A 13,632-nucleotide genomic window follows, 5' to 3' on the forward strand; every position below is an offset into this window, starting at 1 on the left:
AGGTTGGGGTGGATCACAAAGCTAAGTACCGATAAATTTGTTTGTGCACTGTTATCAGTTATTAATTTTAGTAGCTGTAGACTGGTATAGATTTTTGTTTCTTGTGAAATAACTGTGGAAAAAACTTATGGGAAAAGTTCACTCACTGTGTTGTGTTCAATTTTTGCTGAGTGTACCAATGGACACATTTGTTTTAGACAAGTAATTGTGTGAAATATTTGTGGTAGTAGTATTGGTGGTGGAGTAGCAGTGTTAATAGGAGTAAAATTTGAAATCATTTTAGTTAGATTATAAAATGGTTTTACTGTAGTAGCAAATTTAGGTAACATTGATATTTAGTTTTTTTGACAGTTGTAAAATTTTTGTCATGAGTGACAAGTGTGAGTTTTGTAGTAGATGTGTGAGTTTTGTAGTAGATTTGTGAGTTTTGTAGTAGATTTGTGAGTAGTGGGTTAAGGTGTGTGATTTGTGCAAAGTACTTACACTTGGGGTGGGGTGGGGGGATGCAGGGAGAAAGCCAGTGGGATGTTTTAGCGAGTCCCCTCTCCCAGAATTGCAGGATCTGTAGCAAAAAGTATTCAACAGAGGAGCAGAATTGCAGGATCTGTAGCAAAAAGTATTCAACAGAGGAGCAGAATTGCAGGATCTGTAGCAAAAAGTATTCAACAGAGGAGCAGAATTGCAGGATCTGTGCCCTTCAGGTGCTGTTAGAAAATGCAAGAGGGCAACTAGATGGGATAAGGAGGGAGATGGGGCTGGGGAATGGGAAATGGTAATTGGTAAGAATGCCACTACAAGAATATATCCAGAGAGTTTTACTTTGTATATCACCAATAGATTTGACCAACTCTCACAGTTTAGAGGAGAGGAGTTTCTTGTTGCTGTAGGTGTGAGAAACATGCAGCAGACATCAATAATTAAGAAGCCTTAGTCAGTTGTAAATTAAAACAGAAAGAAAAGGTTCTGCTGTTATGTAGTTTTGGTGGCAGATGTGTAGGTCAACAGTTGCAAGAAATGCTGGGGAGTGAGTACCAGGTCACAAGCATTGGGAATCCTAGTGCAGGGTTAGCTCTGGTAACTCATGGCATGACACAGGAAAGTTATGTACAAAAGAGGACCAGATAGTGGTTGCGGGTGAAGTTGGAAATTTGGAAATACTCTTGATAGGAACAGGGAATGTGATATAGGTGGTGACCTGAAATAAGAAAAATTGGGGGCAAAAATGTGCATCTCATGCAGCTGTTTCAGAGTTATGGTCACCCTCATCTTGATACAGCTGATAGGCATATTAATGTAAGGCTTGAGTAGGCACAGCTGATGGAGGGATACGGTTCACATTGCAGTGATGCTAGTTGAGTCTGTCGATAGCTCAGGTTTCACTAGGCATGGTTTCCACCGCAAAGAGGTGGTAAGGGAATACTGGTCAATATTATATGGTGACAGTTTAGTGAGAGGTGGTGGTGTCACTCATGGGAAAATTCCTGTAATAATTGGTGTTAGAGCTGCACATTTTTAAGGCTGAAGTTAGATGATAGTTATCAATCCTTAAGGAAGTCTCTCTAACAAAGGAACCACATTCAAAAAAGTTCACGTATTTAAGTAATGAAGGAATTAGCATATTTCAGCAAAATGTAAGAAGTATTAGAGACAAAGTTTGTGAACTGTTTGTAAATGAAAACTCTTGACATAACTGGTATACAACACCAACACTTAAACAATGTGGCAATCCAGAGGCTTCCTATACTGACACACAGATTAGCTGGCTATTTTTCAATGACCTCTTTGTGGAGTGAGAGTGTGGCCATGTACATGAAAAACAGTATTCCATTTGAATGTAATGACATATAAAAGCACTGCACTGAACATGTTGGGCTGGAGCAGCTGAATTTAGTCAAACTAAACTCTTCATTATAATTATCTATAGCTACCCAACTCTGATTTCAGGACATTTTCTTCAAGCTGGAGAGAGTTCTTGGTTCACTTTTTTAGAAAGTTCCAAAAAATAGTTTATGTGGTATTTTACAAGTGATTGTGCAATGTTGGAAGATCTAAATTTATATCATCTGATGCAGACTGTATTCTTTCCAACCAGAGTGCAGGGGAATAGTGGCACAATTATCGACAACATTTCTGCCGATTTTTCATTATTAGAGGAACATTCCATCAGTAAAAGGTTAAGTGGACTTTCAGACCATGATGTTTTCTTCAACACATTTCTCATGTTCTTTGAAAGTTGCTTTTCATGGGGCATGGTTAAGTGTGTGTGTGTGGGGGGGGGGGGGGGGGCTGGTAGTGGTAGTGGTGGGGAGGGGGGGCGTTGCCTCAAAGGTCAGTGATGAAACTACTACTGTTTCTGTTTCATGCCTTCTAATGTGACAGGTGATTGTAAAATATATCTGTCTGGTGATAACACTAGCTTGGTAGTGAAGGATGTGCAACATAGTCAATGTATCAAAGAGTGCAGTTCAAGATTAAGCTCATAGCTAACAGAAAATAAATTGATACTAAATCATAGAAAGACTCAGTTTCTGCAGTTTCTAAAAGTGCCACTTCTATCACACAGAACTGGCATATGATTTGTAACTGGATTTACCACTAGAACAATATCTGCAATAAGTGATATACAGCATTATACTCTGGGATAACTCTCCCCATTCAGAAAGTGTATTTATGCCTAAGAAAGGGGCAGGAGTTTAGGAATTCTGACATTGGTCTACTAAGACTCAGTAACTTTCACTAAGTTAATACTAGGCAGAAATCACACCTCCCTGATTCCTAGCCAGAAAGGCAGGTAGCATTCTGCTGCATTCATTTTCAATAAACTTCCTAACTACTCCTATTGTATGAAGGGCGGGGGGGGGGGGGGGGGGGGTCCTGGAGAGAAACAAATGAAGCTGATTCCTGCATTATATTGTTGATTTTATCTACTATTAAGCTTTCTGCTGTCATTTCACATACTGACCCATACAATAACCATGCGTACTTGTTCTTCAGTTTGGCCCTATGGAACTAGACATGTAATGTACAAAAACATGACACTCATGATGTAAATAAGATTCACACAATTGGCAAGAAAGGGCATACCAGGATTATGCACAGGAGAGTACTTAGGTGAAACAAGTTGCCAGATAATCTTTTGTAGTCTACAAATTTCATGCAAAAAGTGGTGTTATAGAAACACTGCTTCGATTCTGTAGATGACTTTATGAGTGCCAGTTTCAAATTACACGTATGTATCTAATATATATTTACCTGTATATGGGGCAGTCAAATGAAAACAAAATAGACAGAAGAAAAGTAAATACACAGTTTATTATTTCAAAAGTAATCACCATAAATGTTAATATATTTATCCCATTGTGAGATAAGAAGGTCATTGCCTCCATGGAAAAATGTTTGTGGTTGCTTACGGAACCATGATTGTACTCAGGCCTGCACCTCTTCAACCAAAGCAACACTGACAGTCACAAATATCTTTCTTCAGTTCACCATAAATTTGGAAACCACATGGGGAAAACTTGGGGCTGTGTAGAGGATGTATATAGGCTACCCAGTGAAACTTCTGCAGCATACTCAAAACAATCTTGGTGACATACATTCGTTAACATCTTATGGCATCATATTTTAGCACAATTCTCCATATAAGGAGAAAGTTTTTCTTGTACAGAAGCATGTAACAAGGGTAACACATGTTGTCCACCCTAGAAACTCTTGTAGATATCTCTTTAAATAGTTAGGAATACTGACAGCAGCCTGACAGTCTCCCTTATGAAGCGTGTTGTCAACAATCACCACAGTTCAAAAACAATGAAGACATTCATAGGTATATTACCAGAAAGAGAAATTACTTACACCGGCCATCATGCGGCCTTGGTGTGTCACAAAATCGATGGAGGTATTATAATTGAAAACTGACTCATTCCACAATTATGACTCGTGGAACACAAGAATATGTAAGTAAGTTATCAACTAACTCTCTTGAACTTATGTTTTCCTTTTCTTTAAATCCACTTTGATAGGTGAGGAAGGAGTTAACAGTTTGAAAGTTGAAGACCTAAGAAATACCACGACAAGCATGCACATCAAAAATAAAACTTCCTAGCTTTTGGAGTAATCATTTTTCGTGCTAGAGTAAAATACATGCCCCCCCCCCCCCCTCCCCCCAGAAGCATGTGCACGCATTGACACACACACACACACACACACACACACACACACACACACACAAAAGAATACCCACACCTATATGGTGCCGGATGGATGAACGGTTTCAGTGCTGCATTTCATTAATTTCATTAGGTGAACGAGGTTGTGGTGGGGCAGTGTCAGGTGTGGTGTGTTGGAGGGGGAGGGAGGCAGGAGGTAGAGGGGAGGATTGGGTGTGGGTGACTAGCAGCTGGAAGGGAGATACATGGATTAGGTGTGGTGTCATTTGCAACAGACACCAAGACAGAGTGTCCCCTTATCATTCACAGGTTGGCATCAGATGTTATGAACGCTGTGCCAGAAACAGCCACAAATCAAATATGGCTGCCAACTGATGACCCCACAATGGACATGCCCTCCTCAGCTGGCACAGGTAGCGCCAGAATCGAAGTGAATAAGAGGTCACGGCATGCTACCATTAATGCTTCAGTCTTGTGACATCAGCCTGCGAGTGCGCTACCTCTTTCTATATCAGTGACTACTGGACTCTAGAGTTAAGTAAATGATGATGTATCTCTCATTCTGCGGTTTCTGCCTCTAGAACCCCTGCAATGCTACAGTACACAACAATGCTGGAGCTCATGCTGGTCTTTAATTTGTCTATTTTTTTAGGCTTGGTTCCTTGTTGATGGCAACACTACAGCAACAAAGATAGTGTATTTCCTGCAGATTCTTGAACACATGTCATGCTTGTGCACCACATTGTTTGTTTCCTAACTTTCTTGTATTTCAGAACATTTTGACCTGCAACTTGCTATTTTCATTGTTTTCTGATCCAGAGGCTGCTTTTTGCATATTATTGTTTGTGATTTATAATCAAGAGATTCTTTACACCTCCTGTGATATTTCGTTGCCTTTCTGTGTCTACTCTGTGTTGAATCATGGCCAGTGTACAGCAGGAACTGTCTTGAGCCAAGCTATTCAGATGCAGGCCCAGCGAATACAGCAGCTCCTAACTAGGATGACACAACAGATGCAACTCCAAATGAGGTTCAGTGGCAGCTTTTACTGCCCCGAAAGCAGTGCCATGCCACAAGTATCACCTGTCTGTGCACCATAGTTCCAGGCATTCGACACACAGGAGGAAGACTGGTTTGAATAAGATGCTCAGCTCGACACCCATTTCACTGTATATTGTATTCAGGTACTGATAGCAAACCTCACTTCTTGGCTGCAGTAGGTGTCACAGTATACAGGCTGGCTTGTAAATGTTTTCCCACTGCCCACTCTGAAAGTGTAGATTATGAGGTCTCGAATGCTGCAGTAGACAAATAATAGGGTGTGCTGAAAAGTAATTTGAAAAATTTTGTATTATTGCCTTGAGCTGCTGGGAGACTCTCCATGGTATGACTCTGTAATGTTAATGCACACTTTTAACACAAATGTGTACAGTCCCTAGCACAGTTTTTGTAGGCTGATGACATAATTTATATTATGATGTGATGACAGTGTCTTATTCATGGTTTTAGCACCTGACAATAACAATTTTATATTTCACCTAACATGATGCTGTGAATACTTTTGGTGATGGTAATACAACTGAAATTGGTTCTATAAATAAAAAAAATTTTACCAGCAGTTCATGGCGAAAAAATGAAATTTTTGAAAACTATGAGAGCTGTGGGGCACCACAAACTGAAAATATACTGAAAAGCAATGCTTCCAATTTTTTATGTGAAAGCTCTTAAAGCTTTTATAATAAAACAAACATTATCAACAGTCTACATCTTTATACGACATGTCTACATATATACAGTCTTCTGACACTAGAGGTCTCTGAATTGTAGTGTGTAGTGTAACTGTGTTGGTGCACAAGAAGCAGCTTGCTGTAATTGAGTTTTGAATCAAAGAGTTTGACCACACATGGAGCACCCTCTCCTTTGGTGTGACAAGGCCAAACCACACATGAATATTGCGACATCTGCAACAGTCTGACGCCTTGCTTTCACTGTCATTGATTATCCTCCGAACAGTCCCCACTTGGCCCCATCCGATTTTCATCTGTTTCCAAAACTTAAAGAACACCTTTGAGGCCTTCACTTTGACAGTGATGGAGCAGTGCAAGCAAAGATGAGGTTGTAGTTCCATCAACAAAGTCAATTCTACAGCGAATGTACCAACAAACTGGTCTCTCATTGGGAGAAATGTGTTCTTCGCCAGGGTGACTATGTTGAGAAATAAATATGTAGACATGAAGAATACAGATACAGAATGTTCATAACATTTGTTTTATTTAAAAAGCTTTCAGAGTTGTCACAGAAAAAACTGGGAGGCATTATTATTCAGCTTGCCTTCATACTTTGATGAACAAGTGAACATGGCTGTTGCTTGTTACAAGTTTTTTCATTTACGTTGACAGCCTCGTCAAACTAAAAAACAGTGGGCAGTGGATTTACAAGGCATGACCAGGCATTGCAAGTTTAAGCATGAATGTGATAGATATTACTGTCCTGCCGTGATTAGTGACACTATCACCCAGAATATGTATGACTCTAGAATCAGTGAACAAATTCTTAAATATATGTGGGGTGTCTGTTCTTTTGGACATGTCCAAAAGACCGGACACGATTTTGATCCGGCTGCAATTAGCAGTCAAGACACAAAAGATTTACAACATGTAGCTGCTAGTGGGCATCGATTTATATCAATGGGAAAAGCTGAAAATGTGTGTCGGACTGGGATTTGAAACTGTTTCTCCTGCTTACTGGGCAGATGCTCTGACCATTGAGCCATCTGGACACAGTGGTCATTGCAACTGCACAGACTAGTCTAGCACAGTCCACCCGAATGCCTCTGCCAAATTGTTATCAAGAACAAAGTTAACCACATGGTGACACAACATGCAACTGGGCACAACATGCTCAATTTCAATGGCTGCTTCACAACCCAAGCAATTTAGTCCTTCCCTCCACCATCAGCTTCTCTGACATATGGAGATAGTAGTTATCCTTACAATACATCATCCATTTGCATAATCATCCTGCCCTCAATCTCCATTAACCCACTGCACTCATACCCTCCTCCCAACTGTTTCCCCTTCCTCCATCTCATCACCCACTCTCAATTCATATCCCCAAGTCACCTTAAGCATGAGCCACTCCTCACCTACTATGGCAACCATGCATCAAATGCCTAGCCCATGTACCTGCATCCCTCCTCCCACATTTATCTACATCTACATCCATACTCTGCTAGCCACCTGATGGTGTGTGGCGGAGGGTACTTTGAGTACATTCCTAGCCGGCAAACCAGCTGGCTCCATCCAAGCTACTAGCAACCCACCCCCATTGCCTCTTCCTGCCTCCCACTTCTCTCTCCCTCTAACCCACCATACCTGACACTTCCCCACCACAACCTATCCCCCTATTGTCCAACCTGCAGGGTACAAGTGTGTGTGTGTGTGTGTGTGTGTGTGTGTGTGTGTGTGTGTGTGTGACGACTCAATGCTCCTGCTTTTCAGTGAGTGGTCTCCTCTAATCCAAAAGTATTTATACTCTACCAGAACTTTTCTACAACATTAAGATTTAGAAAACACCTACAAGATACTCACCAATTCACATTTCTCTTGATACCATGATTCCTTTAGTTCCATGTCTATTTGACAATGTTCATATTTTATACATCAGTGGAAGTATAGTATGCTGAATTGACAGTAATCCATGTTTTTTATTTTACTTACCACTTTTGGTTTCAACTGAGTAACATTATCTCCGTGTCCCAGTCGACCATATTCTCCTAACCCCCAGGTGTACAATTCTCCATTTGAAGTTATCGCTGCACTGTGAGAGCTTCCACATGCTATATCACGGATTCTCTTTGATTTCAACCTTTTAATGAGATGAGGTTTGTCCAATGTTAGTTTGTTTCCATGTCCTAGTTTGCCATCTTCTCCTTCGCCCCAGGAGAACACCTACATAAAGATAATCAAAGCAGTATAAGGACACTAAACTTCTAAAATAAATTAATGTATAACTTAAAACAAAAAGCATGGAGATAAAATATAAAGCATGGCACCTCTGAGACACATAAATGGATCAATAATATTTTCTTTAGCAAGCCAAGTCAAGTGGTTCAGTTTACAATCAATATTATTTGCAAAGAGTTGTTTTTAATCTAAGATATTTCCAAAGCAAAAATTATCTGTGACTAGTATTAAATGAGAATACAGCATACTACACCAAGTTCCAAATTAGAAGGAAAATCATAATATTATAACAATACAAAATTTGTGTCTTGAATATGCTGATACTTAGCCACTCTGTGGAACCCACAATGTGGCATACATACATACACACATACACACACACATATGAAAAAGAGTATAAAATCATGTACAAAGAGTTTATGTTCAAACTTAGAATACAGCTGACATATACCATGTACCAGTGATATGTTTGTGCAGTCTTTATCTAAAACTACAGCTGGATACCATTATAAATTTATGGTGGATTCATGTTCCAAAATATTTTTCATGGGAATTAGCTGCTGGAGTAATAATGGATCATGTGTCATGAAGCAACAGCAAAAAGGGAGCTGCAGGATATTTAGATGCCCTTGCTTGGTGTAGCAGAAAACTGCTTTGTGGAAAAAAAGTTCTTAGGTTATTTAGATTGGTACTTTCTTTTCCTGTCTGTGTACTTAAACTTATACTTTCTTCTTTCTCTTTAGATAATACAAACAAACTGACTGTGAAATAGTGTATGAACATCATACTGTTCGAAGAATATTCAGTAGGTGCTGAATCTAAATCAGACAAATATAAATACACAGAATCAGGTACATTATAATATCACTAATTCTTTTATATATTTTAAGCCACAAAACAATTTAAATTCTGTGTAGAATTATTTGCTGTTTCACAAAATTGTTTCTCATTAGACAGGAAAACATCAAAATCATGATTTCACATGTTCTGCGCAAACCAAGCATGTCTTGTTGAACAACCTTCAGTACCTATTTAAATCATAATATTTATAAAAAAACACACAGTATATATTCCACTTGCTGGAGATTTCTATCAAAATTAATGTCAAAATGACAAGCTATGTTCCCAAAAGTGGGCAACACAACTTGCCATATCATTTGCCTCTTAATTTCTATTGTGAAGTATTGCCTGAAAAAATCTGCAAAATATTGTCATGTCAGATAAGATTTCGAAGTTGTGCAAAAACTCCCAACTTGCTTTAAATGTTCAGAAATGTAAAACTTTGCACTTCGCAAAATACAAAAAGAAAACATAGTATCCAGTGACAACAATATCAGTGAGAGTCCTAACTGGAATAAATCAATTAATACACAATGATCAGCCAGAACATTATGACCACCGATCTACTATCAGTATAAACCCACCCAGGTGTTAGCAGCATCACCTGGTGAGGAATGAATGCTAGTCAGACACAAGCATGGTGCATGGTGCATGGTATCAGTGAGTGTGGTGTCCGTGTATAGAATGGGAAAGGTGCATGATCTATCTGAGTTTGGCAGGGGGCATTGTGATGGCCTGGAGGCTCAGCACGAGAAACTCAGAAACTGTAAGACTTGTCACATGTTTAAAGACTGCTGTGGTGTCTTCAACATGAGGCAAAACCAAGGTGAAACAACATCCAGACATTGTGGAGTTGGGTAGTCACCCCTCGTTACAGTTGTTGGACCTCGTAGGCTGGGCAGATTGGTAAAACAGGACAGGCAGCAAACTGTGGTGGAACTGGGCAAAGTGCACGTGTGTCTGAACACACAGTGCACCCAGCACTCCTAATGATGGGCCTCCACAGCCGATGTGCCACTGTTAACACCACAACATCGTCAACTGCTACTGAAAGGATATGTGAGTATCGGCAGTGACGTTGGCACAGTGGCAGAGTGTTGAATGGTCTGATGAATCCTGATACCTTCTTCATCATGCTTATGGGTGGGCACGAATCCATCATCTTCCAGGAAAACAGCTCCTTGACACCTGTACTGCAGGGTGGAGGCTAGCTGGCAGTGTCTCTATTTTGCTCTGGGGAACATTCATCTGGGCATCCATGGGTCCAATGGAGCTCGTGCAAGGCACCATGATGGCCAAGAAGTATCAAACACTGGTTGTAGACCAAATACACCCCTTCATGACAATCATGTTTTCCAAATGCAGTGGCATTTTTAAACAAGATAATGTGCCATGTCACAAGACCAGGAGTTTGATGGAGTGGTTCGAGAAACATAGTGGTGAGTTCCCATTGATGTCCTGGCCCCCCGAACTCACCAGATCAGAACCCGATCTACCATATCTGGTATATGATTGAACGTAGCATCAGAGCTCATCCCCCTCCCACCCCCATTGGAATTTATGGGACCTGATGATGTGTGTGCAGATTTGGTGCCAACTCTGTACAGCAACCTACCAAGGACTCACTTCTTTCATGCCATGATGCATCACCACTGTTATTTGTGTCAAAGGTAGATATACCAGCTATTAGGTATGTGGTCACAATGTTTGGCTGATCAGTGTAAATTTCTGTACATAACTGTTTCTGTACATAACTGTTTGGAATGACCATGTAGGGCAAGTTGGAGGTAAAGTGCATGGCAGACTTTGGTTCATTGGTAGGATAACAAGTAGATTGCTTATAAACACTTATGAGAGCTATTCTACAATATTGTTCAAGTATGTGGGAGCCATACTAAACAGGACTAACAGGGGATATTGGACACAGACAAAGAAGAGCAGCAGGAATGGCCTACGGGTCTGTTTGGCCCATGAAAGAGTATCATGGAAGGATTCTGAGAAACCTGAACTGGTAGATGCTTAAGGTTAATTGCCAACTATTCCATGACAGCCAACTTACAAAGTTCAAAAATCAATAATAAACGAGGCATCTACAAATAATACTACAATCCCACATAAATGCTCTTGAAGGGACCACAAAGACAAGACAAGGCGACTGACAGCAGTCTAAAAGGCATTAAAGCAATCATTCTCCCTATGTTCCATAAGCAAATGGAATGGGAAGAAACCCTAATATGTGGTACAACAGAAAGTACCCTCTTCCGAGAACTTCACAGAGATTTGCTGAACACAGACATAGATTTAAATTTTAACAGACATATTTTGCTCTTAAAAGGAGAAAATATCAGTCCAATAATTTCTGATTTAGGATGTTATGAGCATTGGGTTTGAGACATTGTGTTATGAAGAAAAATTGACAGAATGAGACAGGAAGAGCATGTTTCGTTTCACTAAAGAAGACTGTGTTATTCACAAACATTTTGTTTATTATTATTATTATTATTATTAGTATAAAGCTCTAAGTTTTATATACTTTCACTTCCAAAGTATGACTTAGACATTTCTACTATGGCTGATATTATAATGTTCACTGTTTCTGAACGCTAGTAAGACTGATAAATTGTGTTTCCCATAAGTGATTTGCTATCAGTGCTTACTCATGACTATTCATAAATGGATTATACCATATAAAAGCAAACAGTTCAGAATCTCTAAGAAGTATCCATCCACAATATGAAAAATATTATTAAACACATGTAGCTGAAGTTGATAAAATTACATTAATGATACAAAAACTTGATAATAATGTATGTTGTAACAGTATACCACAGTGCTGTTGACAGTCTGAACAAATATTTATTTGAAATTTGAATGCTGTCACACACAGGTGACACAAAATTATGAAAGACAGCATACTTTGATTACTTTTATTCCAAAACTTTATTTGATTACTTATTTTGAGGTAGTTTCTCAAGTCAATCTAATTTTCAAACCTAAAAGCAAGTTCATTTGTTGTGCTAATACAGTAACATCCCATAGTAGCCTGTCCAAAGAACCAGAAATGCTAATTACCAGTTTTTATAAAGTATTTATTCCTTACAGAATTTGTTGTAAATAATAGATCCTGTTTTCCAACCAATAACTCATTGCTAGGAATAAAAGTGCTGCATATTATTCACATTTCACATATTTTCAATATGCTGCCAGAAACCCAAAAAAGTTGAAGAAGAAATTGGAGGATGTACTGGTGTTCAACTGCTTCTAATCCACTGATAGATCTAATGTGGAACTGGAATGTCTTGGGTGGAATAAAAACAATGGAAGGAGTAAGTGTAACCACTTACCCTGATGGCCTACAGAACCAGGAAGGGGCTGCACTACCAGGATCAAGACAACAGTGGCACCATAATCTCTCTCTCTCTCTCTCTCTCTCTCTCTCTCTCTCTCTCTCTCTGTGTGTGTGTGTGTGTGTGTGTGTGTGTGTGTGTGTGTGTGTGTGAATTCAGTCTATCTTACATGTCCGTCTACTGCTGACAGTCTCAGTTGTACTATGAGTGGTTTACTACTTCTATTCTTCGTATTACACAGACAAATTTCTTGGCAATACTAACTTATTAATTATTGGCAATACTAACTTATTAATAATGACACATATGAGAGTTCTAGCTAATATTTGAATTCAGCATCTCTTCAGTGGAATTATCATCATCTGCGTAAATAAATGCCGTAAACCCTTTTTTTGAACATTCTATCTATAATATCCTAAGAATTATTTTATAAAACTCGGGAAGCATAGGACGATCATTAAATTGAAGTTTATGAATACCTGTGTAAAATACGAATACCATATTTTTTCTGTTTTGTTCAACATATTTCTGGATCTCCATATTATCAGTCTATAGAACAAGTAATGTAGACTGATTAGAACTGTATTTACCCAAGTACAAGATGACCCTGAATGTATGGCGATGCTCATCTTTTAAGAGGCTCCTTGCAAAATATTTATTTTTAACATATTCTGACTAATCAGAAGTTCACATTATATCTATTCCGAATTATGCCATTTAATGATTATCTACATTTTAATAATACAAGGAGACATCAAAGACCAGAAATGATTTACATAACTTTGTGGACCATTTTTTTCTATGTTTTCTGCTTACTAACCCTGACGTCTGTTACATCATTATTTTTAACCATCATCATCATCATCATCATCCTAATAGCACAGCTGTGAAATTTATGTCTTCATTGTAACAAATGTTGAGCACCTTCTTCTGAATATGTTGTGATTTCTGAGGTTGTGGTTATGGTGGGGCCTGAAAGCACAGCTGTTTTTGTTTTCCAAGTATGTATTGGATTTCACTTCTATGCTGACAGGAGCATGTTACAATGTCTGTCACTTCCATACATATTGTCTGTCCACCACTCTCTCCAGGCTGCATAGAACCAGCAGCTGACACGCCCCCTTTAGTTCTTGTCAAATGCCATGGTGCGTATCAACAACATTGCAGCATAAAACACTAAAGTACACCACTGGCCCCACCTGCTCTTTTACCATCTCCTGCAGAAATGAACACTATTATTGAGTATTTGTCCAATTTTAAAGTCTATTCAATTCTGACTATAAACAGATTCAAGCAAACTGCAGTTAAACAAGG

At 39.1% G+C, this 13,632-nt stretch overlaps 1 protein-coding gene across 1 annotated transcript in view; it reads right to left on the reverse strand.

The window, feature by feature from the left end:
* Positions 1 to 13,632, reverse strand: part of LOC124723043 (E3 ubiquitin-protein ligase HERC2) — an 819,840-nt gene that overhangs the window by 306,199 nt on the left and 500,009 nt on the right. Inside the window, exon 54 of the mRNA XM_047248222.1 lies at positions 7,886 to 8,116. Within this exon, the coding sequence (XP_047104178.1) occupies positions 7,886 to 8,116 (231 nt within the window). The remainder of the gene's footprint in view (positions 1 to 7,885; positions 8,117 to 13,632) is intronic.

Source organism: Schistocerca piceifrons, chromosome X, assembly GCF_021461385.2.
Source record: "Schistocerca piceifrons isolate TAMUIC-IGC-003096 chromosome X, iqSchPice1.1, whole genome shotgun sequence".
NCBI lineage: Eukaryota > Metazoa > Arthropoda > Insecta > Orthoptera > Acrididae > Schistocerca > Schistocerca piceifrons.